Here is a 14,742-nt window from a genome sequence, read left to right on the forward strand (position 1 = left end):
CGATTTTAACAGATGTAGGCTCTCTTGTTATAGTAGCTGTGAAGTGCAGTTGCACTAGCTAGTTTTTTTTTTTTTTTTTCCAAGATTCTTTTGAATCTTAAATCTTTCTCTTAACATCAGTCTAAATAATAACGTTTTATCCCAAAACAAAGTTCAAACTATTTTTTTCTTCTAAAAATATCATGGAATTTTGCTTCCAGGTGTGATGCCACACAGTGTACTGACACATCCTCCTCGTCCAGAAGAGCTTCCTATTTATTTCCATGAATACATTGCAACGTGGAATCATCATATTCTGCAGTTTTAAATAAGGACAGGACAATCTTTTTGATGGCATTAGGAATATATTTCAGAAAGCTGCTGAAGTATTTTCAGCCACACCATGCAAAACATAACACACAAATACGGCATCTGGCTTTAGAACCATTGGATCAGCGATTTTCTTGTTGTAATTTTAAAGAAGATTAGATCTCTGAAGATCACAGGCTGCTGTATCTGTTGCTGTAAAGAGGGCTGAACAGAAGTCCAACGTCATCTGTTGTCTTGAGGTTGAGAAGGTAAACACTGCAACTAAAGTTCTCAACATGCCATGTTCTACCTTTTCAAGAGGGGCTTCTGTAGAAACCAAATCTGATTTAATGTCTAAACAATCACAGAAATATCACCAAAATATTAGCTTGAATACCCTAAGCACCTGTAACCATAGCACAGATACTAATATCTTCCTTCGTGTAAAAACTATAAAACACATTTTAAAACACTGAGACCTCAATTTGTAGCCATGATAAGATTTATTTACCAGATCCTTACACTGTACATTAAGTCAGGGTCTCATACTGAAAATTTTAACTTTGCATGTTGTTGGCCTCTAACAGGAGCAAAACATTGGTGTTTTTATGCTGTTAAGACATTTGTAATTTAGAAAGAGAACAATGCAGAAACAAGTTTAATGACCAAGTTAGTGTAAACAAATACAAGGACTTTTGCTCTTTATCAGGTACAGAGGCATCAAGGTAACACAGGTGTGTGACGTATTAAAGCCTGACTCAATCAAACCTAACCATATAGTTGCGGTTTCCAACCTTTTTCCCTTAATCAACCCCTGCCTAAGTAATATTTTATGGATTTTCATATTCAAAGCATAACTGTAACTGGTAAAGTACTGGTAAACTGCAGGAAGGAATACGACTGAATTCTGAGCAGATCATTTCCTGTTGTCTTTAGGAGCTTTCAGTAGTTTTCACTTGAATTTTAAACATTCACTGTTTCTTCTCCCTGACTCTTGGCCACTGTTCTATAAGCTCTTTTTCTAATGCAGGATGAAGCTGTTTAGCAGAGAAACTTGATGCCTTTGTACTTAATAAAAATTCAACCTGGGCTTGAAACATATTACCTACTTTTTGGACTCAGCACCTGGCCAACACACTGATATATGAACATTTGGCCCAGTGCAGGTTCTGGACATACTACTGTAATAGGGAAACAAAGGTGAAGCGCTATGCTAACGGTTACGCAGCTACAGCAGGACAGGACAGAGGCTGGACTCCTTTAATCTCTAGAGCCTTGTTGAACTGTACGTCCATAGTCTTGGAAGCCTTGGTGATCTTCAGGTTCTTTAAACAACCTTTGAAGGAAGTGCTGGTAGAGAGAGCTGCCTGTCGAACTCCAGCTGAGAGAGAAAAAAACCATATATGTAATGATAAAATACTCTCCTTCATAGTAATTTATCTATTATTTTTTAAATAATATGTTTTTACCAAAGCGGCAGAGCCACAACAGATTACAGTCCTTATGTGTTAACAGATGTATTATTTTAAGGATGTGTGTGAGAAAGCAGTCATACTTGGATATCCTCCGACATAGATGGGGTCGTTGGTATCGCACGTGTTGGAGCGCGCGTTGGGACTCTCTGCTTTACTCTTCTTCTCATCGACCACCAGTTCCACCCTGTGCCGAAGCTTCTTGGCAATGATGGAGTGCCACTGACCGTCGCAGAAGCCCTCGCCCTCAGGCACATGCTCCGCTGTGATCCGTCCAGCTCCGTTGTCTACGTGGAAGAGCAGCTAGGGGCAGAAGGATGAAATCAATGTTTTTTCCCGCCACTATTAATCTATGGCTAGCACACACATGCAATGTGCTAAAGATTAAAATAGATTGAAGGAATAATTTTAACTTTCTAGGAAGTATGCAGAGACTTAGCTAAGAAGATGGTATCACTCTCATACGTCTTTACCTAGAGTGAAGAATGGAAACAGCTTCCCCAACTGTCTAACCATGACCAAATCCTTACCAAATGTTGAACTATTTTTTAAATCATTGTTACGTACCTTGCCTTCAACGATTTCTATTCCCAGTCCATTGTTGGCTTGGTTACTGATGGCCAAAAGCACTCCACTGGTTCTGCTGGTCCTGAACTCTAAGGCTATCGACACATCCAGACCCACTCTGTAAGAAGAGACTAGAGAGAGAGGGTTTTTTTTATTATTCGCCTTTTATAACATGAAATGGAAAATTTAGGAATAAAACCGGACCGGTTTTCCACTGAGGCTACACATATATTAAGTCAATATTAGGAGGTTGCTACATAGCTGCTAGGGTGTTGCTAGACACATCACAACCACATACTGTAGAGTGGCTAACCCCATGACAGACTGACAGGGGACTTCAGTGTATCATCCCACCTGCTTTCAGGAAGCCAGTGCCGTCAAAATAGGTGCCCGTCTCTGTGGCAACGAAGCATCTTCCTACCATGTGACTGGAGGTGGGTGTGTCCATGTTCAATTTAAAGTCCTCAATGGAGGCATCAGGGCGACCTAGGCAAAGAAGAGAGAGAGGGAAATGGTTAATCAATTGGAGATTGAGATTTTTTTTTAAATGCCTGCATTAACAAATATTTGACAAATGGCAAATGAATAACAGTTCAAAGCTGGACAGATACAGGTGTGTGACATGAGCAATCGTGAATACATTACAAATGAATTACCTGTAGCAGCTGCCTTAGTGCTCACAGGACCTCCAACCATCTTAAAGTTACGGACACATCCATTGATACTGTAGAGAATCTAGGAACATGAAAAGAGAAAAGGCTTGGTTATTATTTAAAAAACATCATTAAAAAAATGAATCACTCAACAATCCTTCCAGTGTCAATGTTCAGGTGTAACTGCAAATTAGGTTGACTGATGTCAACTTTCAGTATCTTTATGTGTGCTTGTTTTTTACCGGTCCAATCCTCTTGCTGGTGTAGTTTTGTGGTAATCCACCCACATACAGCATTCCCACCACATCTAACAGGTCAGCCTGGTAAAAAAAAAGTAAGTTATTAATGCAACCATAAAACAATGTTTTAAAACTTCATCATTTGTCTTTTTTTCTTTCATTACTAATCTGTCATGCAACTACTTGTATGTGCAGTTTGGTAGAATATTTCATTGGGAGAAAGGTTAGAATAGAACCAAATAAAAGGATGTACCTTCTTTGGGCTGATCATCTGTTTACTGTATCGCCCATCAACCGTAAGTAGACCTCTTTGCTTGATACGACTCACACGTATCTGAGGTTAAAAGATAAAACATGGACAAACACTGAACATTTAGACCAATAGACAAGTACGGTCCTTTCACAGTATCAACAGAGACTATATGTTGTTTTGGATGTAAAGAAAGACAAATGTTACCACATCATGTGCTTGAAATTAAGATTTAGTGTTCATTAACAATGTAACAAAGTGGTTAATTCTTCTAGAAAGTTGGGACTTTATGTGATAAATGAGTCTCCAGGATGTAATGTTCTGGACGGCAGAAACAAGGAAGCTGTGCCAAAACAATTGTGAAAATGATGTATAATGCATCTAGGTCAATGAGGAGAGGATTCTTTTTTGAAGAGTGAAGCCTTTTCCATACATAATATACAGTTAACATAGAATCTAACCATCTATTAAATAAATAAATGTGGGACAAATGGAGCATCTAGAATGAAAGACTAGAAGTGTCCCACCTTGTGCCAGTTCCCATCAGTAATGGAGAAGGGGACGCAGCCAGATATGTTTCCATGACCAAGATCATAACCCAGGCAGACCTGCCCGTCCTTGATCTACAGGAAGAGACAGACATGCCGTGCCAGTGGGTCTCATTTAGTACTTTATAGCACAAAACAAAGTGGGTGCTGCTCTCCTGAAAGCTGAAGTCTAAAGACTGTGCTTTAAGATACAAAAAGCAACTTGTGTTATCTTAAACCAACTAGAATTTAAACTTTTAAAGACAACTAGAGAAAATGTAATCTATAGAAAGACATTTAGAGCAATATGTATACCTGTATGGTAACAAAGTCAGCATGGTTGATTCTTGCCATGTAGAGAACCAGACCAGACTCCTCCTTCGTCCTCAGCTCAAACTCCAATATTAGCCTGAGACACACATACAAAAACAAAAATGTATATATTATAACACAAATAAAACATTTACCAAATGTACATTTTTTTCAGAATACTGGAAAGAAAATAAAAAAATTCTGGATTCACACAGGGTTTAACACAGGGCAGGTGTTATATAATTTGCACTATTTGTCACATGTCCTCACAAGCCGCACTGACGGGCAGCACCACAAATTAAAACTAAATAATGAAGATTAAACCTGAATACATACCTTTCTCTGACTTTGGTGTCATCAAAAGCAAAGCTCATGTGGCTGTTCCTGGTCAGTCCAAATTGAAAGGCCTTCTCCAGTGCTGTCGGGGCCACAGCGGATGCACATGAATCCTGGAGATTAAACATAAAATGCAAATTACACTGACAGGGTTTCATAATGTTGCTCCTATTGCCTCTTGTCAACAGGAACCTTAACACCTGCGCAGAACACGTCAATCACACTAATAGGGTTTTTGCTTCTGATCTACAGGGAGGGTAGGGCTGGTTGGTCACAGTGGGTCATGGAAAAGTTCTTTATTTACAACAAGTAAATAAAGAGCTCACAGAAGACAGAATTAATTTATGTCTTGGATGTACAATGGAAATTTAGTATATTTTTTTTTTTGGCAAATTGCCATACAGAGGACTTTGGATGGTCACAGCCACAAACTTGCAGCATAGAGCCTATTAAAATGTGTTGAATGTGCAGTCATCTTTCATAACTGTTACTTTTCTTACTTACTGTCAAGGAACATTTGGCTGACACTGTTTTTAAACCAATCAACCCTCCCACAGTTTGAGCTTCGAAAATCCTGCACATATTTTCTTTTCCTCTAAACCAGACCTCATACAGTCTGATTTCCATCTGTGCTTCACAGCAGTAAAAACTAAAGTATTAGAGTATAAGTACCATGCAGAGGAAAAACGCCTTTGCTGTGCCCCTTGTTGTTTACAGAATGCAGGTTAGCCAGTGACCAGAAGGTGTCAGTGTTGTAATAGGCATCCTAATATATACATTTTTTCTTTTTACTCTGTCTCTCCTGCAGTCTATTTCTCTCATCTACTTGCCTCTTCTTCATTCCTTCTCTCCCTCATAGCTCTTCTTGTCCTTGTCCAATATGTCTTTTGTTTCCTTTTCACTACTTTACTCCCGTATTCTCTTTCATCTAACTTTTCCACATTTTCTTTTTTCTATTTTTTCCTGTCCTATTAACCACGCTTCCTTTCAGATTTGCGTCTTCTTTTACCATAAACTAAACTTTCCTTTGATTTTTTTCTATCTAAAATCATGTCTCTTCTTTCCCTCTCAATTCAATTTACTTATAGTGTCAAATCCCAACAGACGTTATCTCAGGACACTTTTCTCTCGTCCATATTTTTTATTTACAACTCCTTTCCTCTACCTTAACTGTTCTTTTACTGTCCTCTACTACTTTTCTTCATCTCTTCACTTTCATCACTACTTTGCTTGAAGGATCACCTCCACTGGTTTTCATTTCTTTCTCTATCCACTTCCATCTTCTCTTTAATTCTCTTGTAAAGTGCTCCCTCTCCTTCCACCCCCCATCCTCTACTTTCCTCTCTTTGCGTTTCCTCCCATCTTTCCCCCCTTTACTTTCTTCACTTTCCTGCTGTATCCTCTCCACTCCTCCTCTTCCTCTCCTGATCTTCTAGACTCCTCTCCAACTGTGTCCTCTTCTACCATTTTCTGTCACGTGTTCTCCACAACCTCTCTTTCCCCTTCTCTTATTTACTCTTTTTAATACCACTTTTGCCTAATTTTCTTTCTAACTTTCTTCTCTCTTGCTCCTCTTACTCTTTCCACCTTGCCGAAATTTCCTCTCCTCCCATCTCATCATCATCCCCTTCATTCTGTTCCTCTCTTCTCATCATATTTCCTACTCTCTTCTTTTCTTGTCATAACCACATCCTTTCGTCTGTTTCTGTCCTCCACCTTCACCTGATTTTCTCGGACCTTTACCTTTTTTGTCATCCTCTCCTTCATCATCTCAACTTTCCTCACCTGTTCTCCACTCTCTTCTTTCTCCACCGTTTGTCTCTACCTGTCCTCCATAGATTCTCTACGTTTCTGTCCCTCCCTCCAATCTCTTCTTCCTATCTCCTTTCCTCTCTTAAATAAATCTCCTACTAAGTGACAAAGCTAGTTTGCCATACCTCCAGTGTCAGTGTGAGACAGAGTTGGAGAGAGGGAGAGCGTCTGAGACGACTGAGTGTCTGAGTGTGTGTGTGTGTGTGTGTCTTAATCTCCTCTCCTCTCTTGTTCTCTTTCAACTGAAGACATTCCCCACACCGTGACCTTGCTTTGTTACAGCTGACACTCACCTCTTATCATGCTCTGTCCTCACATCTGTTCCTCCTCCTCAACCTCCCTCTTTTTTCCTCTTTCTCATTCTCTCCCCATCTGACAAAAGGGAGATGTCACTTGCTCAGAAGCTCTTTCTTTCCCTCTCCTTTTATTCTTCTCCTGCTTCCTCTCTTCCGTCTTTCCATTAAGCCAACAAAAGGTATGTGCTGCTCCATTCAGAAATACTCTCTTCTTCTCTTTCCTCCTCTTCCTTGACGGCTTCACCTTTTCTCCCCTGCTCACATCTATACCCCTCTCTGTCTGCTATCCTCTTTCATACTTCTCTTATTTCCTCCCTTTCTCTCATCCCCTCTGCGTCTTTCCATTAAGCTAACAATAGGGAGACGCTCTTCCATTCAGAGTGACTGGGCTTTGGTTGGAGGTCACACCAATAGAATCTGAAGTCATTTCATTGGGATTCTGTGAAGTTGTAAAATTGTGTGTGTGTGTGTGTGTGTGTGTGTGTGTGTGTGTGTGTACAAGTGAAGACGAGCCTGTATTTATGTATGTGTTGCTGCTATCAGTCTTGAGAGATCAGAAATTCTTGCTCTCATTATTGTAGTTTTCAGAGAAGCTACTTTTTTGGCCTCTGGTAGTAGTAAATACACAGATACACAGTGCTGCGCAACTCATGACCAATTTGAATACTGTGCAATGTTCTTTAAGCAGTCAGCTGGCACCATGTTCCTTAGTAGTATTTCAAACTTAGGTCTTGATATGAAAGTAGAAAAGCTTGAGGCAAATAAGACTGCACACACAACAGCTGTCCAACTGCACCAAGATGCTAAGAAGTCAGACGCCTCTGAGCTCCATCCACAGGAAATAAAACTAGTTAGAGTGAGTATGTCACTTTGTTACTGAATCACCTGTAAATAAATAACTGTAATATGAGCCAGCAGCTGGGTGGCTTGTTACAACACCTCACCATAACAGTATGAAATGAGGAAGGCTCTCCCTTCTTTCAATAACTAATGTCAAGGGCTCTTGGCTAAAGCATTTAACCCCGAGCAGCTCAAGGAGACCTGGCCAGGGGCAATCAGTGGAAGAGTCTGGTTGCACAAAGCAGCTCAGTACAAATGTGAAGTAGTTAGATGAAGAAGGCTTTACTTAACTGACTTTCTCTGGGTGAAAATAAGTTGAAATACACTTAAAATGGAAGACAGGTATAACTTATCTCACAAAACCGGTAGGTATATAAATACATTTAAAATTATACAAGTATAAATGTATATATATAAAATATAGGCCATTACAGGTTTCTACCACTTAATGTACATTTTATAATAATTCAATGTGATTGGTATTTATGTGTGTGAAACAAATAAATCAACACAAATAAACAAACAAACAACCAGATAAATAAAGGAAATGAGAGAGAAAGAAAGGTTTGCCGTTACAGTTGATTGTTCAGTGTGTGTGTTGAAGGATAGGTCTGGTTATATTCTATTACTCTGTTAAAGTCTGTTAAAATGTGTGTGTGTGTGTGTGTGTGTGTGTGTGTGTGTGTGTGTGTGTGTGTATATACCACATCAGCGCTGGGCTCCTGTTTAGCAGTGGGTGGGGCTGCAGCAGCAGTGGGTGTGGTAGCAGGTGTGGCATGGGGCGTGGCCTCCTGCGGTGTGGCAGCGTCAGGGAGGGGGAAGGAAGGGGGATTAGTGGCAGCCACAGAGCCAGAATGGCGACAGTGTTTATGACAAGCACACAGCTCTCCAATCAGCTACAGGCAGGCAATGATGTCATAAACACGAGAGGTCAAAGAGGTTACGTAATAGAGAAACTTCAAGCTCTTGTTTTTTTTGTAGCCTGAATTGAAATATAATAAAGGACGTTGAGCAATATTTAATGAAATCAGTTCTCTTTCCATTTTAGAGTCTGACCATGTTAGTTTGTTACCTCTGGAGAAGAGGCAAGTAAAGTTTCCATTTTGTTTTTCAATCAAAAATTCCTGTTTTGGAGCTGGTAATATATTTACACTATGTTATACTTTGTTAATGCTAAATTTCAGTGTAACTGAGGGAAATAAGGGAGCTGCAATAAAAAAGGCTAATTAGAGGCAGTTGTCATGATATCATCAATCTGCAAGTAAAAAAAGAATTACAATCTTACAAAATTAAATGTGATTCTTACTGTTTGGAGGCTTACTGGAGCCTGTAAGGTGCCACTCCTAGAGCATCGTAAACCTCTAAACTGGTGCCCACAACCATCTCAAGAATCAGAAGTACAGATGTTGTGACACAAAAGCGGAAGATAAAGAAGCCTCTTTATTCAAGCACATGCTGAGACTGTTGTTTAATGTGATTCAACTTGTGATTACTTCTTCAGTCTGGCAATATTGTTTTGTTGTTGCTGAAAAATGCATGTTACATTATGTGTGCAGAGTGCTGCCACAGAGACGCTAAATACACTTTCGAACAGAGGCCAGGGACACAGAAACTAAGACATTGGTTCATAAGCTGCAAATAGTGACGCTGTTGGAGTAAAGGGCATGTCCTCTGACTTTGTTTTTCTTTCTAAATATCTCCCATTGCCCTCTGAAGTCTGCTAAGACACTTGCTTGTCGTGGCTGTAATGGAAAGCTGTTCCAAGAATTACATTTATATATGATAATTACTCACTGACATATGGTGAAAAATCTTCAACCTCAGGTAAAATGTAGAGCTATAGCTTTTCACAGCCTATAGTCTACAGTATGTCATAAAGCAGATATATAGGAGCCCATTATGGAACAAGTCAGGAGTTATACCTATGCTGGCACAGCTGTGTGCTTCATGTTCAATGTCCTTTTAGAAGTGTAGTTTAGCAGGTAACTGGGTAACTGATAAACTATGACTGCTGTGAGGCTTATAATATAATAAATAAATATAGTATATCTTGCCTATCCCAGTGCTAAGGGTATGATTTGAATGACACACTGCCTTCCAGCCTCTAAGCATAGTAGCTAAATGTTAGCTGAGAGTCTTTTGGCTCCTATGGGCTCATAAAGCATAAATTGCATGCACAGTTAGCGTAGCGTAGCGCCGTGTCTCCGGACTGCATGACAGGCTGCCAGCGGTAGAGTTTAGTGGCTCAAGGCTAAAGGGACTATAAAGTAGAGTTAATGGGCTGTACAACTGCTATGTGATGAAGCGCTAAGCTAACAGGGCGAGGCCATGGCTGCATTTCATCAGAGAGAAATAGTTTTGCGTGTGTGTGTGTGTGTGTGTGTGTGTGTTTATTTGTTTGTTTGTTTGTGGCTCATGTGATTCTTTTACTGTATAGTATCTCTACTATATGTGTGTGCTTTCTCTGTGGGCATCTGTATGTAAATGGGCCAATAGCTTAAGATAGGCCGCAAAAACAAACGTTGTATTATATTACTGTAAATGTAACCCTCTGGTGTAATTTGAATATTAATTGCTAACATAATTCATTAATTTTTATTACCTCAACACCTTCTGTTAGAAAAGTATTGATAATGAAAGTTATGCCCATGAGTGTTTAGTAGTCCAATGGCATGTGTGCTACCACATTCATTTAAACCACTTACAGCAGGAAGACCTGGAGCTGGTGTAACGGTTGTTGGGGTTGGTGGAGGACGGAGCGGCTTTGACTCCTCCTTTTCCTTCTCGGGCTCCTTTTCTTCTGGCAGAAGAGGTAAAGGTGGCACAGGGGCCAGGTTGGGGCACTGTCCAATTTCAGCATTCTCAAAGGACACAGGCAGGGAGAAATCTGAGAGACTGATAGATGGATAGGTGACTAGATTTAAAATTACTGGATGTTTAGCTGAAGCAGACAGAAACATCAGAATGAGTTAAAATTCCATCATGAAAATTACAGGGACCTGTTAAGGTGTGTTCCTTTATGTGCATGAATTTGACTGAAGGGCTGTGTCTATGCAGTCCATTTTAATTTGCATACAGCCGAGGTGTTCAGTACATGTACTAACAAATCACATAACAGTGAATCCTTATGCCGAACTCTCAAACACTGAACACATCTAAAGGTTCCTATCACCATAGTAAGATTGTGTTTAAGTGCTAGAAAAAGTAAAGTATAATAAGAGTTATTCAAGATAAAGAAAGAATGTATATCTATTACGAATATATGTCGGTTTGAAGACAATACACAGAAAGTGTGATAAGGAATCACAGAGATGTACTGTATATTAGCTAGTTTGCTAAGTTATAGCGTCAGGGGGTCAGAGTAAAAATGAAGTGAGCAATAGATAAACACACACACAAACAAACACACAAAGATGAGAGAGTGGTGCAATTTGAGTTATGAGTATGTTTATGATATTGGACAACTCTATTAATGCTGTTCAGGCAGAAAGAGATGTTGGCTTTGTCAACATCATTCTCAACGGCATCATCATGACCTCCCGCAATCATATTAACTATGCTTTAACCTAACAGTATATGAGGTCAAAATTAGGTCTGTCTTCCACTACCAGGAAACATTTTTGGGTAAACAGGAGGACAATAAAGGAAAGTTGCTCAGTTAAAAGCACGAGTATCAATACGGAGCATTTAAGGTGAACAGTTAAAGTTTACTGAAGATAAGCAAATTAGTCAGTTTTGCCTGTGTCAGTGTTTTAACATGGTGGTGAACAGGGGCAGAGACATCTTCAAAATCAAAAGCTGACTCTGTTCTTTTGGCACATATTTATCTTGTAAAGTCAAAACCATATTACTCTGTGGATGTATCTAAATCATTTTAGATTGCTTTTTCAACCCGGTCTATGACAGGTTCTGATGGAAAACCAAACTGATTCTGTTCCTATTGTTAGCAGATATCGTCGCTAAAGAAAGTAGCCAGGGTCAGTCACTAGTATTTAGGGATGCGGCTTCAAAAAGTGTAAAGACATGGAGAAAAGAAATGAATATTAATAATTAATTGAAAACCCTTTGAAACCCTTTATCACAATATTTCAGCACATGGTCCTGCAACATATTGCTCAGTTCTCAGTTCCAATCTGCTGAACAATATTTCAAGGTAAAAGGAAATTTCAAGTTCTGTGTTTCAATAAATATACACCTGGCTGCATATATAGAATAGATGTTACGTACACAGCGTTGACTATGAGGTTCCATATACATCCCTGGAAAGGGATGTTGGCTCTGTTGGATGTCTGCTCTACGTCTGCAGGAATACCACCGAGAAAGACACGTTGCAAGCTCACTGGCTGGTCGTTGGGAAGCGCTGCCTCCCTCTTTGCCTCCTCGTCCACCTGAACTGCAAAGGATCTGGTGGAAAACATCCACAGACAGACACATAAAGTATTAACTTGAATATGCCAAATAAAGGTCTTCGACAGCAACACAAATTCTATTGCACAAGCAGAACATAACCACAAACTGAACAAACACACAAACACCAACCTGCCAGGTAGCCTCTCAATGCGCAGCGAGTGCTCTCTCCCATCATTCAGTAAGCCTTGCTCAGGTCGTCTGATGACACGACGTGGACTGTGGCTGCCGGTAAACACCAAGACCTCCAGAGAGCCTTTGTTCAGCATGACTGAGACGTAGGGCTGCAAGAGTTAGACATAAATTTTATTAGCTGTAGAAATGTTAAAGTACAAGGAACGACTTTGAATTTGACAATATACACTGTACAGTATCTAGTAAACGGTCAATTTATCCAACATTACTGATTCAAAAGAAGATAATAGACTAGATAAAGACTATTATTTGCAAACATTTTGATGCTAAGCAAAAGTTAATATTACCATCGGCCTTAATGTTAAGTCCCACGTAAAGTGTGGGTGTGTTTTGTATAATATAACCTTTATTGAACCAAGAAAACTCTTTTCAAGACTCTCTTGGCCAAGGTAGGCAGCAATAACAGTGTGATACTTACTACAAACATAAAACTGATAACATGTCTCACAAGGTCAGAAGTAGTAAACAAAAACCAAATATAAAACCACAAATAGATTGCCAGCAGGACTCAGATTAAAGATAGCTTACAAGAAATAACCTACAGTAGAACTTTAAAAACAACCTAAGAGCTGAGTGTGAATGTTCAAGAGCTTTCAGCTATCTTTAATAAGGAATAAATGTCTGATAAAAAGCTAGTAAGTGGACCTTGTTAAGATTTCTTTGTCAAACCGAAAAAAAAACATAAGACCAATTCAATACAACTAAGCAATAAATCAATATGAGCAACCAGGTGTTCTTAAACACAAAGTTGTCAGCATTAGCTGGTTCCTGTATCAATTAAAGAAAAAAGGAATAATTGGAAAAAAAGAAAAGACAAAAACTGCAATTTCTTTCCTGTGCTAGAACACTATTAATATTATGTGGCCAACTTGGATTAAACTTGTCAACTTCCTGCATGTCGTAATACTTTTACTATTTGTTGGGAAGAAGAGAAAGGAAGGAAATTGAAAAAAACAGATGGATAGGAGAAACAAGAAGGAGGAGAGACTGGGGATTAAAGAGCAGAAAAAAGTCAAAGGCAAAAGGGGAGATGAGTAGGTAGAGGTGTGGGGGGATATAGAGAAAAATTGGGGGTAAATAAGAGAGGTTGAAGGAGTGGAGAGGAGAGCGGGGAGGAAAGGATAACAAGAGATGAAGAAAAGAGAGTAGAGGATAATAGGGGGAAGAGATGAGAGGGCAGAGAGCAAAACAGCTAGTGAGATAGAGATGGGGGAAAAGAGAGAGAGACAGACAAACTGACAGAGAGAGAGAGAGAGGTGCTAGAGAGCAGTGGTGCAGGGTCAGGCTAATTTGAATTTTAATTCACTGTGTGCCAGAGGGCGAAGTGGGAGACAATTTACCACCTGAAAATGGAATTTCAATTTGAGGTCGTGGACAAATTGAACTGAGATGTAGCTACAACATGCCTCTCGATGTGCTGTCTTGCGCGCACGCTCACACACTCACGCACGCATGCACACACACACAGACACACAAACACTTGCACAGACACACATACATACATACGTACAGACAAAGGTAGACTATTACAAATGAACTCACACAGGAATTTATACACTGGAGGAAAGACACACATACAGCCATGTAGAAATACAATCATGAAACCAAATATGCAACAGTGTGTGTAGCTAACACATGCACGCAAGCAAAGACCTTCACAATCACGAAACCCATATTCAAAGAAAACCATATGTAAAACATTCATCTTACAAAAACATCACACTCAAAAGTACCTTCAGTATTTTAAGTCTTTCAGCCTTTGAAGTTTAAGCATGTATGATTATATTTTTGCTTTGGGATTATCATGTGTGTCAGTTTTGGTGTAAGGTTGTAAAAGTAAAGCAGGCTGAAAATGTGACTAAAATCAGTACAGAATGCACACAGGGAGATGCAGGGTTATTTGTGTTTGTTTAATATATATTTACCTCATTGTAAAATGGTTTGGTAACAACGCCCCTTAGAGCTGACACAACGTTTTATGTATAGCTTTGTTTTGGAATTGATGTTTTTAATTTGGCACAGCAGCCACAGCCAGAGGATTTGTCAAGAGTTAGCAGCCCTGTGTAAGACCAATCAGAATTAAATAATATAATCAAATAAAAACTAGCATTTTAAGTTTGCAAGCACACGTTTGAGGGAGGTTGGTTTGATGTATCAGTTTTTGCTGTTATCAGGCTACAACGCCATAGGAATGACAACAAGAGCTGAAACAATTATTCAATTAATTGTTTTGTCAATCCACAACTGAATAAGCAGCAACTGATTGTCATATTTAGGAAAAACAACAAATAAACCAAAATGTGTTGGTTCCAGCTTTTTCAAAAGTGAATACTGAATATCTTTGCGTTTGGTCTGCTCGTCTTGAAAATAGTAATGGCCATTTTTCTTTATAGACCAAACATAAATCAATTCATAAGAAAATAATGGCCAAATTAGTCAATAATTGTGGAGACCTGTAGTCTTGCATAGTGTAGCTTAGTTTTCTGCTCAAATGGCAAAGGTTGTCTTCAACTTTCACTATATGAACGTGGCAGCACAGGTGCGGAAA

At 39.3% G+C, this 14,742-nt stretch overlaps 1 protein-coding gene across 1 annotated transcript in view; it reads right to left on the reverse strand.

Annotated features, from left to right (window-relative positions):
* Nucleotides 1-324: 324 nt before the first annotated feature.
* Nucleotides 325-14,742, reverse strand: part of lama2 (laminin, alpha 2) — a 175,788-nt gene continuing 161,370 nt past the window's right edge. The window contains exons 64-77 of the mRNA XM_034900777.1: nt 12,132-12,283; nt 11,820-11,996; nt 10,298-10,487; nt 8,297-8,383; nt 4,645-4,757; nt 4,312-4,405; nt 3,997-4,092; nt 3,473-3,553; nt 3,223-3,300; nt 2,984-3,062; nt 2,682-2,813; nt 2,328-2,458; nt 1,844-2,063; nt 325-1,669 (exon numbers count right to left, since the gene is read on the reverse strand). Of these exons, the coding sequence (XP_034756668.1) occupies nt 1,509-1,669; nt 1,844-2,063; nt 2,328-2,458; nt 2,682-2,813; nt 2,984-3,062; nt 3,223-3,300; nt 3,473-3,553; nt 3,997-4,092; nt 4,312-4,405; nt 4,645-4,757; nt 8,297-8,383; nt 10,298-10,487; nt 11,820-11,996; nt 12,132-12,283 (1,791 nt within the window). The 3' untranslated portion in view covers nt 325-1,508. The remainder of the gene's footprint in view (nt 1,670-1,843; nt 2,064-2,327; nt 2,459-2,681; nt 2,814-2,983; nt 3,063-3,222; nt 3,301-3,472; nt 3,554-3,996; nt 4,093-4,311; nt 4,406-4,644; nt 4,758-8,296; nt 8,384-10,297; nt 10,488-11,819; nt 11,997-12,131; nt 12,284-14,742) is intronic.

The sequence above is a fragment of the Etheostoma cragini genome, chromosome 18, assembly GCF_013103735.1.
Source record: "Etheostoma cragini isolate CJK2018 chromosome 18, CSU_Ecrag_1.0, whole genome shotgun sequence".
Classification (NCBI taxonomy): domain Eukaryota; kingdom Metazoa; phylum Chordata; class Actinopteri; order Perciformes; family Percidae; genus Etheostoma; species Etheostoma cragini.